Source organism: Suncus etruscus, chromosome 7, assembly GCF_024139225.1.
Source record: "Suncus etruscus isolate mSunEtr1 chromosome 7, mSunEtr1.pri.cur, whole genome shotgun sequence".
Lineage (NCBI taxonomy): Eukaryota > Metazoa > Chordata > Mammalia > Eulipotyphla > Soricidae > Suncus > Suncus etruscus.
The window spans coordinates 97,178,978-97,198,382 of NC_064854.1; the positions used below are offsets into that span (position 1 = coordinate 97,178,978).

General features: G+C 46.1%; 1 protein-coding gene across 3 annotated transcripts in view; it reads right to left on the reverse strand.

The window, feature by feature from the left end:
• The window catches only part of TOM1L2 (target of myb1 like 2 membrane trafficking protein), a 178,010-nt gene that overhangs the window by 10,876 nt on the left and 147,729 nt on the right, over window positions 1-19,405 (reverse strand). For 2 of the 3 annotated variants that reach the window (XM_049776875.1, XM_049776874.1), the window contains exons 8-12: window positions 13,477-13,610; window positions 11,209-11,257; window positions 10,647-10,770; window positions 8,217-8,334; window positions 6,473-6,548 (exon numbers count right to left, since the gene is read on the reverse strand). In XM_049776875.1, coding sequence (XP_049632832.1) covers window positions 6,473-6,548; window positions 8,217-8,334; window positions 10,647-10,770; window positions 11,209-11,257; window positions 13,477-13,610 — 501 coding nt within the window. Of the gene's footprint in view, window positions 1-3,483; window positions 3,550-6,472; window positions 6,549-8,216; window positions 8,335-10,646; window positions 10,771-11,208; window positions 11,258-13,476; window positions 13,611-19,405 lie in introns of all 3 variants that reach the window. The other variant, XM_049776873.1, reaches the window with a different exon arrangement.

Genomic DNA, 19,405 nt, shown 5'->3' on the forward strand with positions numbered 1-19,405 from the left:
TTGCTCCAGACCCTCTGGGAGACATTTTTATGTAAGTAGCATGTGGATATATATGGGACCAGAGAGCTGAGGAACAAGGAGGAAAACAGAATTGACAAGAAAGGCCCAGGGGCAAGACCTGGCTGGAGTAACTAATTTTTTTTTTTCTAGATCTGTTGTTTCATGCAGTTGTTCCTAAACTGTTGTTGCTCCAGAAAGCTTTAGAGCTTCTGGAAGAGCAAGACAGGCACAGGGGTCAAGCAATTCTTGGCCTCATTTTCCTGTTTCCTCACTTGTGTTTTTTTTCCCTTGTGAAATAAAGTGACAAGCAGGTTGTTTTTGTCTTTTACAGGGCAGAAGTCCCCATCCTTTAGTCCAAGGCTGCTGTTTCTGCTTTCTAAGCCAGAAGTTCAGAGAATTTAGAGGTGATTGGAATAGATTCCTGATGGTATGGTAGGAGTGGAAGTTGGCTTTAGTGACCATTGGGTGTGGGTTATCAATAAAGTTTATATAACATCAGATAGGCATTGAGTTTGGACACATACCTTACTTATTGCAGCCTCCTGTCCTGATAAATCAATGTTTTGTGTATTATATCAGGGTAAAAGTTCCTTGTAATCATGAGGGGCTATCAGACAGACTAAACACATACTACTCTGCAAGAAGAAGCAATAAAAACTTGAGGAAGAGGAAGTGCCCCATCCAGTGAAGGTCTTACTTGGAGAAGAGGGCACTGGACCTGTCACTGCCTGTGTCCTGGGGCACATCACAGATCTTTGGGAGGCTAACGGGTTCTTATCTGCCAAACCAGGGATGGCCCAGCTGACCCCTAAGCACCTCAGAGTTCTGACACGCTAGCATTTCTAGTATCTTCTTGGGAAACAAACCAAGCTGAAAGCTGGTCTCAGGTGTTTGAAGAGGAATGTGAATTGGAGAAAGGAGAAAGGGAGAAGAAGATTTGAAGGGTGAAAAATAAAGGTACCCAGTATAAGCCACCTAAACCTAATTTACTTGGCAGAAAGGCTGGATGGGGAATTGTGCACCTGAGACCATGGTGAGACCATGGACAGACCAGGCTTGCCCACCTCAGTGGGCAAAATGAAAGGGTGTCTTTATTGCCGAGCTTGCTCTCTGCAAAGAGTGAGTTGGCTGCTGTCCATCGAGCCTCCCATGGCTACGGAAAGAGGCAGGGACCTTAAGAAGCAGTGGGGTCACAAGCCCAAGGGAGAGACATCTCACAGATTCAGTTCTGGCCAGCACTCTTTGGGGTCTCAGGCTTGCAGTAGTTGAGTACTCACTCCCAGGGCTCAGGAGCCTCTTCCTCTGCCTAGGGAAGAAATAGTCTGATGCCTATTTTTGTTCTTTCTGTGGCTTCTGTTGGCAAGCATGAGGTGGGTCTGTGAGAGCATACTCAGGGCTGCTCAGGACTTGTTCCTGGCTCAATGTTCAGGTATCACTTTTGGCTGGGCCCAGTTGAGGAACATGAGTTGTGGAGGATGGAACCTAGTTGTGTGAAAGACAAAAGCCTTCCCTACTGTAATATCTCCAATTCACTTGCTCTGACTTTTATGAGCTCCTATTTCCCAGGCTAGCTGGTATATTATGGAAGACAGCCTTCTCTGATCGGCAGTAGGAAAAGCAAAGAGCTTTCAGGACAAGACAGGGAGGCAGGGGTCAGCACAACCTCCAGGCAGCCTTCCCTTCAGCTGACAATAAACCTAGTCCTATTAGCCCTGATGTTGGGCATGTCAATATTGTGTCCCAGGAGGGCAAAGGCCTATCTTCCATAGCCTTGATCCCAAAAGAAACCCCCCACTCCACTCCCAGCACCATGAGAGTGCTTTCTGTCACTCAGTGTGCTATTTCCAGAGACGCAAGGATATCCTCCAAGGACTCTTTCCACCCTATTCCTACTCCACTGCCCCCATCCTGAGAAAAGTCTTAAGACTCTCAAACTAAGAGTTCAAAAAGTTTCCAAGTAAAGAATCTGTACTTGGAGGTTTGTAAAGACTGGGGTATCTATGCTCTGATAAATTAGGCAAAGCAGTTAATAGACACTGTTTAAAAGGCAAAACACAGTGGTCAGGCAGGTGAGATACCAGGTTAGAGGTTAGTTGGGCTTCTTTTTGGAAGTCAGAGACTGGAGCTCTCAGTGGGACAGGGCAGTGGGACAGAACAGCCTGAGGGGACGAGGCAGGCACCATCACCAACTGCCATGTCTACACTGAGGGTTATCTGTGTGGACAGTATTCTTTTTGCAGGACTAACAGTCACAAGGACACTTGGTTGCAACCTTCCAGTTTGAACAATGATGAAAATCCAGGATTCTGGCTCTAGGAACACCCAGCCCCATCCTATCTCCAAAGCAGCATCTGAGGGGCTCAGGCAGGCAGCTCATGCCTATAAACATGGCTTTAAGGTCTGGTGCAGAATCACTGTGAGATAGAGGTCCTGCTGGATGACAGGAAGCAGGAGACCACTCCCACCTGAGCATGGGGTATTGAGGTCACAGCTCCATGACAGTTAAGATGAGAGTTGCCCCTTACCCCTTCTGATGGCACTAGGAGCCCCAAGAGCTTGCATGCTGGTCATGCCTTCTCAGGAAGGCAACCTCCCAGCTGCCTGTGGGCTCAGACATTCAGGATCCACCTCAGTGTGTATCCAGCCTGCATCAGTCCTCAGTCTGGTGCAGCATTCATGGAGGACTCAGGCTTCTATATTGGAGGGTCTTATCCCCAACCCCAGAGTTCCACTTTTCTCAGCTTTGATTACCTTTCCTGCCCTGTCCCCTCCAGACATGCAGGCCTGTGGGCCTGAAGTTAGGGACACTCAGGGCTATGGTCTCATTAGAGGGGAAATCACTCCAAGGCAGCTGCCTCAAGTAAGGTCACCCCCTCTCTGTACTAGATTCAGGGTTCCCTGACTGGGAACTAGCTGCATTGGTATTAAAGACCTTAGGCTTCATTTCATTCTGTTCCTACTGTGTTTGTGTGTGTGTTTCTTTAAGAGGTCTCATATCCTCTGGGAGAAGACTGGGGTCTCAGGAAAAGGATATTCTAAAACCCAGAACTGAAGGTTGTTGAGTTCACAGGCCCTGGGCTGAGGAGGCTTCTCCTGCTGGGCAGATGGTGGAGTCCATTCTTTTAGAGATGGTCCTGCCTCCCAAGCAACAGCCACAGTTCCTTGTGCTCGTCCTGGAAAAGTGAATGCTGCCCAGAGCTCCAGAGACAGTAAAAGGAGGAAAGAGGCCCTCCCTCACTCTGCAAATGTTTCAGATAGTTTGTGAGGGTAAGGCTCAGGGGCATGGACCTCAACAAGAAATCTGAGAGAAGGTGTTTCTCAGGTTGGAAGTCTGTGATGTAAGAAGACTATATAAAAATAAGGGGAAATTTGGCACACAGAAGGAGAGAATGCCTTGTACTGTCTGACTCACAAGGGCACAGCAGGTGACACAAGAAAGCGCTGGGGTGGACAGGGGACTTGACTCAGCTGGTGACTTCTCACCATTCCTTGGGTTATGAGCCAGCTGTCTATGGGCTCCAGGTCAGAGTCCCCACCTTTACCTCTCTTCTGAATTGAGAATGGAAAAGTCCCAGAAAGAAAAGTCACAGCAAGACCCATAATAAAGACAGTAACGGTACATATTGTGGAAGCAGAAAAGCTACTGTTGAGAGCTGACTGCTTGTCAGATAAGGAAAATGGGATCTGTGGCCCATACCACCCCCATGCCCAGCTCCCATCCCTCTACCCATCCAGCATGTTCCCCTTACCTGCCTGGAAAGAAAAAAGAAGTTTAGTAACAAGAATCCTGAACGAGAATATGTTCTCTTGTCATCCACTCCCTGATATTCAGATACTGTGAGTGAAACTGTAGGAAGCCAACCTATGCAGCATCTCTGAGGTTGGTTCTTTTTAAAGAACCAGTTTTTCACAAAAATATTTGTCCTTTTATTTTTTAAATATATTTTTTTATTTAAGTAACATGATCATAGTTGGGTTACAGTCACAAACGGAACACCCCCCTTCAGCAGTGTAACATTCCTGTCCTTTTTTTTTAACTCATCTCTCTCTCTCTCCCTCTACTCTTTTCCTCTTTATCAATTATCTATGTGCTGTTTCTCTAAACTCTCAATGGACTGTCAAATTTTGGCATACTGCCTTTTTATAAATTCTGAAAGGACTTAAAAGTTAAGACTTCTGATTTGATTACATGCAGGAGGTGTGGTTTTCCAAGTTTCCCTCCGCTTTTATTGCTTTCTTTCTTTTTTTTTTGTTTTGTTTTTTGTTTTTTGGGTCACACCCGACAGTGCTCAGGGGTTACTCCTGGCTGTCTGCTCAGAAATAGCTCCTGGCAGGCACGGGGGACCATATGGGACACTGGGATTCAAACCAACCACCTTAGGTTCTGGATCGGCTGCTTGCAAGGCAAACACCGCTGTGCTATCTCTCCGGGCCCTTTTATTGCTTTCTTATTTTCTTCCTTGGCCCTGTTTTCAGTCTGGGTCAGTGTGATTCAGGATATGAAACAAAGCTGGAAGGGGCACGTGATTAAGAGTGTGTGTATACAGACTACCTATAGACATATAAATGCACATAGACACACAGATATACAGAGACATAAACAGATAAAAATTCAAAAATACACTGATACAAACACAGATGAACACAGAGCCACATATCTGCACAGACACAGACATTTATACACACAGATACAAACACACAAACTCATTCACACACACACACACACACACACACACACACACACACACACACACACGAACCCTTATTCCCTAACCCATTGCCCTGTAGGGGCAGTAAATTCGAAAAGCCATCTACTTATCACCAAGTGAAAAATTTGTTGGAGTCATCAAGACCTTTGAATACAGGGAAAAGGGCCAAGCCACGCACCCAAAGGCTAAAGGGCAGGAAGCCAGCCACATCTCCTGGGCTTGGACCCAGCCTGGATATACTGATAAGGGCAGAGTGCAATAGGATATGCCCAGCTTGGACAGGAGGCAGAGTAGGTACAAGCAAACTATGTCAGACTGACTCTCATCCCATTCCTTGTCTTGCTCAGGAGAATTCAATTCATCCTCACCAGTCAATCTCCCTAACATGTCCTGCCTTTTCCCCACCCCACTCAACACCTATTAGGTGGGAGGGCATTCTAAGTAAAGGGCAAGAAAGACCACTGCATATAGTTGGGGGAGTCCCAGTCTTGTCTTCAGTGGGGGAGGTAGTTTAGGAGGCACTGCCAGCCTCCTAAAGAGGTGCAGGGTGCTAAGAGCCCAAGGCAACACCACTGGTTTTTCTTTGCCCCCCCACCTAGTGGCCAGTGCAGATAGAGGTACAGCCCTCTCAGCAAGGACACACTGAGTCACAGCCCCCAGGAAAGACAGGAGAGAAGTCTTCTTTCTGATAGGAAAGAAGTCCTGTCGGAGACCTTTCAGAGTCCTCTCTGGCCCACACCCATTTGAGTAGCTACTGGCAGAGCTAAGAATTAGCACTCAGAAAGTCAATATCCCTGTGAGAACTGCCTCTTTCAGTCTAGCACAGGGACCCTGAAAGGGGTTCCAGGTGTGATAAGGCTGTTGTCCCAACAGCGACCCTTTCCCTACCGCTGCAGACACTCCTTACTTCACACTGCCATGTATCTCCTAGACAAGAGGAGGAACAATCTCCCAAGAAGCATTCCCTCCTGGGTGATCTCAGATCCTCTTGAAACCATGGCTATGTTTGGGGTTTCTACCAAGTGCTATCCTCCTCCACTTCAACACATCTCTCTGCCTTTCCTTTGGGGGTGGGGTGGGACACACTGATGTTCAGCTTATTCCTGGCTCTGCAGGAGTGATTCATGAATCACACCTGGCAGTGCTTAGAGGGGGTCCATTTGGGATGCCAGGGATGGAATTAGGGTCAGCTGTATGCAAAGCAAGTGCCCTGCCACTGTACTATCTCTCCAGCTCATACTTCTTTGTCTTTGAAACTGCTCCTTCCTAAGACAGCTTCACAGAACACCTTCCTAAATACCACCTAGCTACTCCTCCCATCACTCCAGCCTCAGAGCCCGATCAATTCCTGACTAACAACCTAACAGGGTTGGAACTGCTTTGCCCCAAATGATCAGTAGAAATGGTTCATGCTAGTATTTTCCCTGTAGAGTCACTATTTGGTCTGATGTGATCCAGTCCATCATTCCAGGAATCTGTAGCCTATACACTCTGGGTTTCCAGCAGGAAGAACAGGGAGTCAGAGGCCAGACCTCCTAGGAGTAGATTCTTCTTGCTATCTGCTCATTGGCTTTCCTGGGCACAGGAAGGCTGAAACAGGGTGTCCCTACTCCAGTGGGATGAAGAGTTGGGGAGATAATACAGTGTTCCCAAACTGATTTGCCCTTTCTGCAGCTTCTGCTCAGTAATCCAGTTAGCTTTACCAAACTGCCCATCTTTCCTAGGAAAGGACTCCAGGCAGAAAAACAGGGTTCAAGACTTACCACTTCAGAGCTTTGCTTCCGACTGTCTAGAGCAGTAGCCAGTCCTCCAACAGCCTGGGGGTCCTCATAGGTCACCCTGGAGACAAAGCAGCACAGGTTGAATCAGTGGTCAAGAAAGTAGGTTGGTGACCTGTCTTCACTTTCTCTCCAGGAACCCTTCTCTCTCATACTTGGAAAGACATTTCTCAGGCCCTTGGCATTTAGGCAGTCTAAGGCTAGTGTAGCTTGTCTAAGAGCAGCAGAAGCTAGGAGCCCAGAGTTTTGTCACTGGCTCAGCCATCCCCTTCCTCTGGGTCTGGGACACAAGATCCTCAATGGCCTTCACTTGAACAATGTTACTGGGGATTTCTTTTTTTTTTTTTTTTGTTTTTTGTTTTTTGGGCCACACCCGGCGTTGCTCAGGGGTTACTCCTGGCTGTCTGCTCAGAAATAGCTCCTGGCAGGCACGGGGGACCATATGGGACACCGGGATTCGAACCAACTACCTTTGGTCCTGGATCGGCTGCTTGCAAGGCAAACGCCGCTGTGCTATCTCTCCAGGCCCGTTACTGGGGATTTCTAAAGCTCAGTGACAAGATGTTAACGTTTCCCCAAATAGAGGAAGGAGAAACATAATTGCAAAAAAATAGTAATTCCTTTTTTTTTTGGGGGGGGGGTCACACCGGTGACGCTCAGGGGTTACTCCTGGCTATGTGCTTGGAAATTGCTCCTGGCTTGGGGGACCATATGGGACACCGGGGGATCAAACCATGGTCCATCCTGGGTCAGTTGCGTGCAAGGAAAACACCCTACCACTGTGCCACAGCTCCAGCCCCAAGAAATAGTAATTCCTATTTAAAAAAGCAGAAGCCTGGGGCCAGAGAGATAGCACAGTGGTAGGGTGTTTGCCTTGCAAGCTGCCAACCCAGGACCGACGGTGGTTCGAATCTCTGGTTCGAATTCTGGCATCCCATATGGTCCCCGTGCCTGCCAGGAGCAATCTTTTTGAGCACAGAGCCAGGAGTAACCCCTGAGCGCCGCCAGGGATGAATGCCTGTCACTATTTAGGGGGACTGCCTTTCTCTGATCCTGACATATTCTGCTGATCTGTTTTCAAAGCAATCAACTTTGCCTGTAAAGCAAGCATGCCTAGAATCTTGGGTTTCTGGTCAACCCACTGATTCCTGAGCAAGGGACTCAGAAATTGAGATGCATGGAGAGGTAGGCAAGGTAAGGGCAAGTGTTCCTTATCTGCCTTTAGGCTGAGCATGCTCAAAAACATGGTCTGAAGTCTTCCTTAGTTGCAAAGGGTAATCTAACTCCTTTGGTTCCACATGTCTCATTCTGGCCAAGGTTTCTGTCAGGGAAATCCGTGCTTGCCCCTCTGGGCAGGAAAACCATGCCTCCAGGAACCAATTTCAGTGCCTGACTGGCTAAAGACCTTCCCTCCTAGGTCCTCCATAAATAAGGTCATTTCTGCAGCTACAGATGCAGAGTATGAAGCAGTGTGTACTCCTGTGTGATAGCAGGAGAAAAGCAACTCCAATCGACCACAAGAAGGTAAGGTGAGGGTGAGGATATCTGGATTTATAGCCAAATTTATAGCCAAATTCTCATTACATTATGGTAAAGCTCTTAGTGTTTTTGGACCTGGTAAATAAAAGATCTCTGTGTTGGCCTGTTACTAAGCCTCGATCAATTCCTCCCCACAACCCCTGCCCCCTCCCCATATCTTCAAAGAGTCAGAGCAAGGGTCCCCACATACGTCTTTCGCTGCTCAGCCAAGGAATTCCCTCTTGTCTGGGCAAACATGTCAAAGCCGTCACGGGAATTACATTGTTGGAGCGAACTCAGAGTGCCACTGACACTGTCTGTGCCCAGGTCTATAATAATAAAACACAGGAGAGAATGAGACTAGAATGGGGATTGTGGACTTAATGAAGGGCCTGCAAATTAGGGTGCCAAACACAGTTCTTTGGGAGGGACCAGGGAGGCAGGGACACAGAGGGACTTTCCTGAACACTCCTAGCCTTCCACAAGCAGCAGGAGCCATTGTGGGGTCCACATGGAGGAGAGAAGTATTACTGACTCCCTAAGCTGCTCAAGGGGTGGCGGAAGAATCCTTATGTCTGGAGGACTGATTATTGGCAGTAAGAGGTCGGGAGCAGAGTAGACACCTGCAGATTTCCCATCATGCCCTGACTTCACAAGCTCCATAACAGCATCTAAGGATCCCATCATGTATTCAGTTACAAAAGTGTTGAGAGTATGCCCCAGCCCTCATATTTAGAGCTATATTCTGAACAAAACACGTTAAATTTGGCCTCAGGAATGCATAGGGTAAGTGGGAGGCAAGAGTTTGAACTTGAGCTATCAGGGAAGACTCAATTGTCGCAATAACAGGTCTTCCTTTCATGGAGCATGCTATGGGAAGAGGGCATAAGATGTAGGTACAAAGGCAAGAGATTGGAAGACCCAGATGTGTATTCAGAACAGCTGAGAAAGAGAAAGAGAGAGGAAAAAGAGAGAGGAGAGAGGGAGAGAGAGAAAGAAAGAGAGAGATAGGTGGCTGAATATGACTGGTAAGCAGCTCCAATGTCAGATCAAGGAGTGAGTAGAGAAAACACTAGATCTTTAAAAAGACAGGACATAGCAGAATTCAATTTAGATGTTAGGTATTAAATCTGATAGCCATGTGCCACATGAATTGAAGGCAGAGAAATCTGTTCTGTGAGAGAAACAATAACTATAGATATACAAGATATACAAGATAATGAGAAACTAGAATTGTAGCAACTGACAGACCACTAAATTAAAGATCAATAAAATTGAGCTGAAATAAAGGTATAAAGATAGATATTAAGAAAAAATAAAGGAACAACAGAAAATAAATTTTGAGGAGATCATTAATGACTTTAGCTCTATAATTTCATGTTTGTATGATTTGTATGATCCAGCACACTTCTATGCACTCTTTTTAGTTTTGTTTGTTTGTTTTTGCTTTGGGCCTATTCTGGGTCTGTGTTCAGGGATCACTCCTAGCAGTGCTCAGGGTGTAAGGATCAAGCTGGGTTTGGTGAGGCACAAGGAAAGCACCTTAAATCTTGTGCTATATATCCATATCCTCGTTTAAACAACAAACCATGAAGAAAGTGGTGAGATTTTTTTTCCAGGTTTCAGATAAAGGAATACTTCAGGTTTATATTTGTTCAAGGAGAGCAAATATGTCAGTCATAACCCTGGCACAAATCAAGAATCAATCACAGGGGCCGGAGAGAGAGCACAGCGGTAGAGTGTTTGCCGTGCATGTGGCTAACCCGGAAGGGACCCGGTTTGATTTCCAGTATCCCATATGCTCCCCCAGCCTGCCAGGGGCTATATCTGAGTGCAAAGCCAGGAGTGATCCCAGGCACCACTGGGTGTGGCCCCAAAGCCAATCAATCAAACAATAAAATAAATAAATTTTAAAAATTTTAAAAATAGAACCAATCGCAGACTCATCTTTCAAATCCTGGTATGATTTCAGTGTTCATTCAACCATAGACCATGTTTGGCTGAGTTGATACTGAAAGAAAATATTCCAGATATTAACACTTTTCTTAAAAAGCAACTTCCAGGGGTCGAGCAATAGCATAGCGGGTAAGGCACTTGCCTTGCATGTGTTCAACCCAGGTTCAATCCCCAGCATCCCATATGGTTCCCCACGCATGCTAGGAGTGATTCCTGATTTTCTACTATTTGAAATTAAGGGAAAGAGGTTATGAACTGAAGGTGGAATATATGTTCTGACTCAAGTAGTCTATTTTCTTATGGATTCTTCAAAAGTATCTTTAAGTTCACAATAAAGACAGATGGAGACTTCTGAGAACAGCTCAGCAGCTGAATCCCTGCCTTGCAGACACAAGGACATGAGTTTAAGCCCTGAACCTGCTATATATGCCAGGTGTGACCCTGGCAGCTACTATTTAGAGCTCCTGGCACCATAGCAAAGTGTGTTTGTGTGTGTGAAACATCACAACCAAAGTGTACAAGAAACACAAACAAATAGGTGTGGTCCTTGTTTATTACAACAAAAAATGGGGAGGAGAAAATGAAAAATAAAAACAGTAAGAGAAAGGGACCCTAAAACAGATTCATATTCAAGAAGTAGCCTACAAAAGAAGAATTTCGTCCCTCCCCCCAAGTCAATACTCACCCAAGCCTGCAAGCTGGGAGGAGAGGGAAGAAGGTGGAGCTGTGTTCCCCACCATTGGGCTTACAACAGCTGGAGACCCTGGCCCCAAGTCTATTAAGTTGTCCTCCGTCACTTCATTCAGTACCTGTCAGAGTGTGAGATGATGATGAGTACCAGTGTCTTTGTGATGGGTCTGAGTTCAGATAATAGGCACCACGGAGGTTCTGGAGGAAAGACTCAAGGTCCAAGTGCACCCTCCCAAACCCCAATTTGGGGGTTCCACAGTGGGCCCTGTTAGGTGAACCCCTGCTGCCAGTCCGCCCCCCCCCCGCCCCCGACACCATTCTTTGAAAGAGGAGTGCTGAAGTACAGGACATTGATGGGACACCCTGAGAGTTCTAATTGAGGGCTTCTTTGCTGCCCTCTCCTGGGACATGCAGGGGGTTCTTCCTCAGCCTCCCAACAAAACTTGTTCTTTAATTACCCAAATATTCTAACACTGGGAGGGGGCGGTAGAGATGAGGTCCAAGTGAGACAGGATTCCTGGCCTCTGTGAAAGAGGAAAATCTGAAAAAATACTTACCCCATTACTAGCATTTTGAACAGATCTGCCGGATCTGAATCGTTCGAACCTAAGGGGGAAAAAGGCAGAGTAAAGGGGAGGAATTCCTAGGATGTGGCACCAGTAGTACACTCACTGGTTCCATGAGCAGCTTTCAGGACTGAGGGCCTGAGGAGGCAGCAGAGACAGAGGCTGGCAAAGAAGGACCAATCAGGCCTTTTGGGGGAGTAGACTGCGCACATAGACCTTCACCTTACTCTACAGAAGGAGGCTTCTCCTCTAGATGTGCGACTCTTCCAGGCACATCCAGGCAGCTATCATAAGCAACTCCCATCACTCTGCAACAGATTCAGACCCAGAGAGCCCCTCTTTATCTCTAGAGGCTGCCCTCCCTCTTCCATAAAGCTGTGCTGGGGAGTAACTGTTGTTATATGTTCCCAGATCTATTGCTGGAGGAAAGTGAGTGGGACGTGTACAGGGCAGCCCAGGGAAAGCCACCAAAGGAGTTAGACCCACTCATAAGGGGTTCCAAGCATGTTTCCTCTGGTCATTTGGTACAAAGGTGGGGCCTGAAGCAAATATAGAGAAGCCTCTCCTCTTCCAGACCCAAGTCAATCTTATACCAGATAGGAAGCAGAAAAGCAATTGTGAGGTGTGTCAGTTTCTTATTTAGAAGCTTTAAACTAGTAATTTCCCCCATTCCAACAACAAAGAGAAAAGGAAAAGCCATTTAAAGTGGAAAATCTGGGACCAAGTGGCAGGACCAAGGGACTGGTATGGAGAATGGGGGCTGCTGGAGCAATAGTACAATGGGTAGGGTACTTGCCCTGCATGCACCACTTGCGTTTGATCCCAGTATTCCATATGGTCTCCTGAGCCTGCCTGGAGTGATCCCTTAGTACAGAACCAGAAATACACCCTGAGCACCCTGGGTATGGCTCCAAAAAAGCAAACCGAGAGAGAAAGAGAAAGAGAGAGAGAGAAAGAGAGAGAGAGAGAGAGAGAGAGAGAGAGAGAGAGGCAGACAGAGACAGAGAGAAGAGAGACAGAGACAGAGAGAGACAGAGAGAGACACAGACAGAGAGAGACACAGAGACAGAGATAGAGAGAGAGAACAATTGGAACCAAGTCTGGGACTTAGTTCTGCTCCACCTTACACACAGGGGAGGGACATGTGATATGAGGACCTCCTATTCTTACTTTGGAGGGCTCCTCCTCCATCAGAACAGGTCTGCATCTCTATAGCCACAACTGAAGCTGAGACAAAGTACAGCCCTGTGACAACCACAGAAAGACACAATCCCTAGTTGCTATTTGTGTCACATTATCCCTAAATGATGCAGATTACGGGCCTTGAGCCAACAGAAGGACTAAACCCCTAGTCTCCAGGGAAGGGAGCTCAAGCATACCAGCAGGGCAATGCTGGAGAACCAGGCCTCCCAGTATGCCTCCTAGGGAAAAGTATCTCTGAATAAGATATTTTTACTCAAGCTCCCCAGAAAGGCTTTGGAAAAGGAAAAGGTGTATATGAACTGAGGGTCTGTGTGTGTGACTTTGCAAGTTTGTTACCTCAAATCTAAAAATATGCAGAAAAAAAACTGAGTGTGTGTGTGTGGGGGGGGGGGGCAGCATGCCAGATCTTCAGCCCCTGCCTGCTCCTCTAAGACCTCTAGACTCTGACATTGGCAAAGGGAGGCAGCACTTTCTTCTTCTTTTTTCTTTTTTTTTGTAAAGATGGCAAAGAGGAAATCTTTTTTTCCTTAGTAGAATTTTCTCCCCCTTTAATCCTTTTCTAATTCAAAGGATCTTCAAAGGAGCAGGTGCGAAAGCTCCAGGGCTCACAAGCCCCTCAAATTTCCCCTTTCAGGGACTTAGGATAGTGAGGGAGGAAGGCTTACAAAGGGCAGAGCCTAATCTGCAGAGCAACTTCCTGCAGCTCCATTCCCAGGAGAACAAGAGGCATTTTCCCCTGTCATTGGGGAACAAATTAGCATCTCTGATGAGCATTTTCCACCTCTAATCTCTCTCTCTCTCCCTCTCTCTCTCTCTCTCTCTCTCTCTCTCTCTCTCTCTCTCTCTCTCTCTCTCTCTCTCTCTCTCTCTCTCTCTCTCTCTCTCTCTCCTCCCCCCCCTCTCTCCTCTCTCCCCCTCTTTCTCCCCATCCCTCTCTCCCTATTCCCCTCCCCTTCATCTCCTACCGCCTTGCCTTGCCTTTGCTTACAAAAGAAACCCCTCTGTTATGGCAACCATTTCTCCAAGGAGAGAAAGAAAGAAAAAGTGGGCTCCCACCTCTCATAGCGGAGGAAGACATTGTTGAGGTCATCGTTGACGTGTAGCAGCTCCTCTGTGACCTCCTCATTAGACACTCGGGAGATGAGCTCCACGATGCGCTGCTGCATGGCTCGGCAGGTCCGGTTCAGCTCCTAGGGAATACATGTGCCTTTGGCTATAGCCTGCTCAGGATGCTTTATGCCATATTTTACCTTCTTTGTGAAAATGTATACTGGCTCTTAAAAGTCACAAAAAGAACACAGGCCAGCCATGAGCAGGATGCAAAGTTGCAGGCTCCTTCCTTCTGTCTTCTCCCATAGCATAGTGCAAATGAATTCTTTTTCCACAGAGACAAACATCCAAACCTGCATGTTCTTCCCTATACATTTATACAAATTGTTTAAAAATATTTGATACATGATTCTTTTTATAACTTCTTTTTTCATTGTTGGGTCATTCCTGGCAGCGCTCAGGGCTTATTCCTGGCTTTGAGCTCATGAGACCATATGTGATTCCTGGGATTGAACTATGGTTAGCTGTGTGCAAAGCAAGAAACCTATCTACTGGGCCCGGAGAGATAGCACAGCGGCGTTTGCCTTGCAAGCAGCCGATACAGGACCAAAGGTGGTTGGTTCGAATCCCGGTGTCCCATATGGTCCCCTGTGCCTGCCAGGAGCTATTTCTGAGCAGATAGCCAGGAGTAACCCCTGAGCACCACCGGGTGTGGCCCAAAAACAAAAACAAAAACAAAAAAAAAAAAAAAGAAAGAAACCTATCTACTATACTATCTCTTTAACCCCAATAACTTATCTTTTCTCAACAAAACATTCTAGGTACCTCTGCCATCACTCCTTCAGATTGCCTCATCCCTTTTTATGTATCATAATATAGATTTCTCTGTTACTCCTGGATTTGTGCTTAGGCTTTACTTTTGGCACTTAGGGAACCATATGGGATGCTGGAGATCGAAACAGGGTAGGCTGTGTGCAAGGCAAACACTGTGCTATCACTCAGGCCCTCAGTTGCCAGTTTTCTATCAGCTGGCATTGAAGTAGTGGTTACTCTTTTCTGATCCATGCAAATAAAGAAGTGACGAACATTTGTATATTTAAATGCTTGAGCATTTGTGCCAGCACTTCCACAGGATACATTCCTACAAGTGGAATTTTTAGGTGAAAGAATACAGTCATTTAGAATATTAATTGGTATGTGTGGCTGGGTAGATAGCTCAAAGGGCAGAAACATATGCTTTGCTTGTAGGAGCTCAAGGTTTGGGTTCAATCCTCCACACACAGTACTCTGAGCACTACTAGGAGCAATGAATAAAAAGCAGTCCATGATGATTACTAGATATGACCCTGAAATAAAACAGATACAAAAATGGTGATGATAAAACAGTCCAAAAGGATGTATCAGTTTATTAATTTAGGGCTGAGATGCAGCTCATGCATGCCGTGAATGCATGAGTTCCTATGTCAATCTTTAGTGCCTTCTTTCAAAAAAGATAGCATCATTGTATTGCTGCCACCACACCAGCATGTTTCATGATAGCATTAGGAGTACTCTGGTGGCATGCCTGTCAACTTGCTGAGGTCTCAGAGGTTCAGTTCACAGAAGACTCCCTGGCTGGCCAAAGACTGTGAGGAAGTCCCAGGCACCACTGGGATCTTCTCCTTCCTGGAGGCTATGAGCCCCTGAAGACCAGCCCTTGTTTCTATATGACTTAATTGCCACTGACCTTCCCTCATACAGAAGACAGCCTGATAGAAACTCAAGAAATGAGGGCCCAGAGTGAGAGTACAGGGGTAGAGTGCTTTCTGGCATCTACTGAAAACTGCCAGGAGTGATTCCTTAGTGTAGAGCCAGAGCATTGCCTGATGTGGCAAAAAACAAACAAACAAACAAACCCTCAAACTCATATAAACATGCTGATAGAACTCCCCAGACACCTGCCTGAACTCCTCACCAGGTTCCTTGGCAGCCAGGCCTGAGAGGCAGAAGCTGGTAGTTCTGTAACTAGTCCCACAGCCTTCCTGATTTCAGAAACTACCTATGGGAATGGGTCCAAGACCCCATGGCCACATAGGGCTGAGGCTGTGGTGAGATGCTATCACCATCTGCCTGAACACTGAAAAACCTGGTGACTCAGTGAGTGAAGAGGCAGGGAGGAAGCACAGTTCAGCCTTACAATCCCTTCCTTTTAAAAATAATTCTGGTACAAGTAACTGCTGTAGTTGGAGCAGACATAATCTGTTTTGCTCTCCATGTTGACTCACCATCTGACTGGTTTGGCGTGAAGTTGCCTCTGCTATCAGATCATACATGGTAAGGGAGGTGCCATCATTATCTCTGGGGGAGGCCCCCAAACCCTGTGCTAAGTTGTACACAGGCCATCAGCCCAGTAACCATGTGCCACTGGCTGTCCAATGTGGTCAGACACACAAAGCAGGGAACAGAGGCATTCCCAGGTTACCCATCCTTCCTCCCATCACCCTGCAAGAAAACGCTCATCATATGAGGCCATTACGAGGGGTCTCCCATCCAGACAGACAATCCGTGAGATCAGACATGGCCTCTTTTGTCCTCTTTCTCCAGGACTGAAACAAGAACCACTCCTAAGCACTTTGGGAGAGAATTAACCGGTGAGTGCAGGTAGGTCACATTCTTTCCAGCTACATTCATGAAGCTCAAGCTATTTAAGTAGTGTCCCCCTCTGCACCCCTCCTCTAATGCTTAAGGGCAATGAGAAGAGGTGTGCCAGACCTGCCCTGTGGGAAGCTCAGTGTATACAGAAACTAACCCAGATGAAGCTTCTGCAGAAGCTTGTGATATCACTTTCTAGAGCTTGTGAGCCTTTTCCAAACATGCTTTAGACTAGTTAGAGTGCGAATAATCTCAGGCCTTGTCCCCCACTGCTCAGGGGCCTTGCACCACCTATATGCAATATCCTTTTCCATATTACAAGTCCCTACTCATCCTTCAAAGGCCCAGGATGTTTCCAAAGCCAACACTTCACAGCAAATAGGTTCAAACGCAGAGCAAAGGTATGTTATAGTGGACTCCATATACACAACACCTAGATTCCATCATTAACATTTTAAAAGGCCATATCTCCACACATTTACCCAGCTGTCCATCTCCAGAATGTTTTCTAGGGACCTGCCACCAACCTCTCACTAAGCTCTCACAACTCTTTGGAGGTACCTCTCCTCTTGCCCCAGGGCTGCAATCTCACGTCCTCACTCTCCCACAGAGAATCTGGCTAGGACTTCTTGCCAATAAGTAAAGGTCATCCTCCACCTCACCTTGAAATTGGAAGGACAAAGAGTTTGACATCCTCTGATGTCAAATGAGAAGTGAACCAATCTCTAGAGAAATATTTCTCAATCAGGCACTGTATGGCCCCCTGTGGGTGTCCAAGCCATTCCAAAGAGGCCATAGGTAAAAAGCATGTAAATGGGGGCCATGGCATAAGACCAATCAGTAGGATGAAGGTGATGGGGCATAGGAAAGAAAAAGATTGAAAAGAGGGACATGGTCAGAAACAGGTTGAGAAACACTGCCTGGGAGGACTGAATAGAGCCTGCTAAATGCCCCGGGCACTGTCACATGTAAGAGTATCCATCTGGCATATCAGTGCCATGGGTTTGGGGGAGTGGGGAGGTGCCACCATACCTCTCTGAGGTGCCTGCACAGCAACCCACCTGAGGGAAGCCAAGGTACTTCCATCTTTTCCATACACCACACTTCCTGTGGATTTTTATTGAGAAAGGAAAGAATTCAGTTACTTTGCAAAGATGTTCTGAAAATGCTAAACAGTTTATAGACCTATGGACCTCTAGAAGCATCAAGACCTTGGGTTAGAGGAAAAAAGAGGGCACAGAATACAGAGTACTCAAGGTCTATAGACCAGAAACATCTCCTTTGGCCTTGCCATCACTACTTCTCTCCTCACTGTCTTTAGCTGTGGAGCTGGTTGAGACAGCCTCAGGCCCCAAAGGCAGTCTAGGAACTTCCACCTCCATGGACTGGGAGGTTCTAAAATAACAGCATGGGGCTTTAGAATCTGGGATGTCTAGGGTCCCTGGAGAGAAAAAGTTTTACCATAATTGTGCTTCCAACTTTTTTTTGGGGGGGGGTCACACCTGGCAGTGCTCAGGGGTTACTCCTGGCTCTATGCTCAGAAATCTCTCCTGGTAGGCTCAGGGGATCACATGGGATGCTGGGATTCGACTTTCTGCATGCAAGGAAAATGCCTGACCTCCATGCTATCTCTCTGGCCTCTGTACTTCCAGTTTTTAAGTTATTGTCTTTATAAATTATTAAATAAGGAGTGGGCAAGAGAGCTCAATGGGCTGAGAGCAAGCTTTGCATGTAGGAGGCAAACGTTCTATCATTAGCACCACATAGTCCTTTGAGCTCTTCCAAGAACAATTCCCTAACATAGAGCTAGGAATGTCCTCTGAGCACCATCAGGTGTGACACAAGCATTGCAAAAATTAAATAGGAAAGCAAAAAGAAGAAAGAGAAAGTAATCAAAAGGGAGAGGAAGAGCAGAAGATGAAAATTTTACCATCACAAACCATAACAGTGACAGGAGCCCAGATGCTCTGCTCCACATCGCAGCCACCCACATCTCCTAGTCAATGAACCCCAGCACAATATGTAGAAAACACCACACTATAAGCGTGACAATGGGGAAAAACACAGGCTTCTACCATGCATAGAGAATAAAGATGGCAGCTCTTATGACCCAAAAAGTGCCAACCACCTATTTAGTCTCTCAGATAAGGACTTCAGAGAAGAAATATGAAGGATACTCATAGAACTCAAAGAAAGCTGGGAATAAACTGAAGGAACAACAAATAAAATCAGAAGGATATGAAAATAGAAATAAGAAAACTCCAAACTGAAATAACAGGACTGAAAAACTTGGTAAGCGAAATGAAAAATCTCATTTGGAAATTATTCCAACAGAGTATCAGCAACTGAGGACAGAATCAGTGAGCTGGTAGATGAGATGCATAACAACTCTATACAATTGAAGAGATTGGAAAAGAGCCTTATTAAAACAAAAATCAGACAATGAAAAAGATTCTTAAAGAATGTGAACAGGAGAAAATAGAAGTATTTGATAAATGCAACAGAAACAACATAAGAATCATTGAAGTCCCAGAGACCCACGAATAAAATCCCCATGAAGAATCAACAGTCAAGGACATCATTGCAGAGAAAGTCCCAGAGCTAAAGAGTGCATACAACCAAATCATGCATGCTCAGGGAGTACCAGCTAAAAGAGATCCAAAGAAAAGCACCCAAGACACATCCTAGTCACAATGATGAATCCCACAGGAAGGGAGAGAATACTGAAACCATCAAAATCAAGAAGAGAAATTACATTCAAAGGAGCATCCTTAAGATTTACAGCAGTTGGGGTCGGAGAGATAGAATGAAGGTGAGGTGTTTGCCTTGCATGTAGAAGGACGGTGGTTTGAATCCCGGCATCCCATATGGTCCCCCAAGCCTGGCAGGAGTGATTTCTAAGCGTTGAGCCAGGAGTAACCCCTGAGCACTGCTGGGTGTGACCCAAAAACCAAAAAAAAAAGATTTACAGCAGACCTGTCACAGAAAACTCTCAAAGCCCAAAGGCAGTGTTATTATATAGTGACAAAACTCAACAAAATGAATGCTTCACCTAGAATATTTCACCCAGCCAGACTCAAATTCAGGTTTGAAGGAAGTATATATAGCTTCATAGAGAAACAACAGCTCAGAAACTTTACAGACTCAAAACCAGCCTTAAGAGACAAACGAAAAGGTATACTTTAAGAAAAGTAGACCAAGAGACACACAAAAATCCTACATAAAGATGACACTAGGGGCCGGAAAGATAGCATGAGGTAAGGCATTTGCCTTTCATGCAGAAGGTCATCGGTTCAAATCTCGG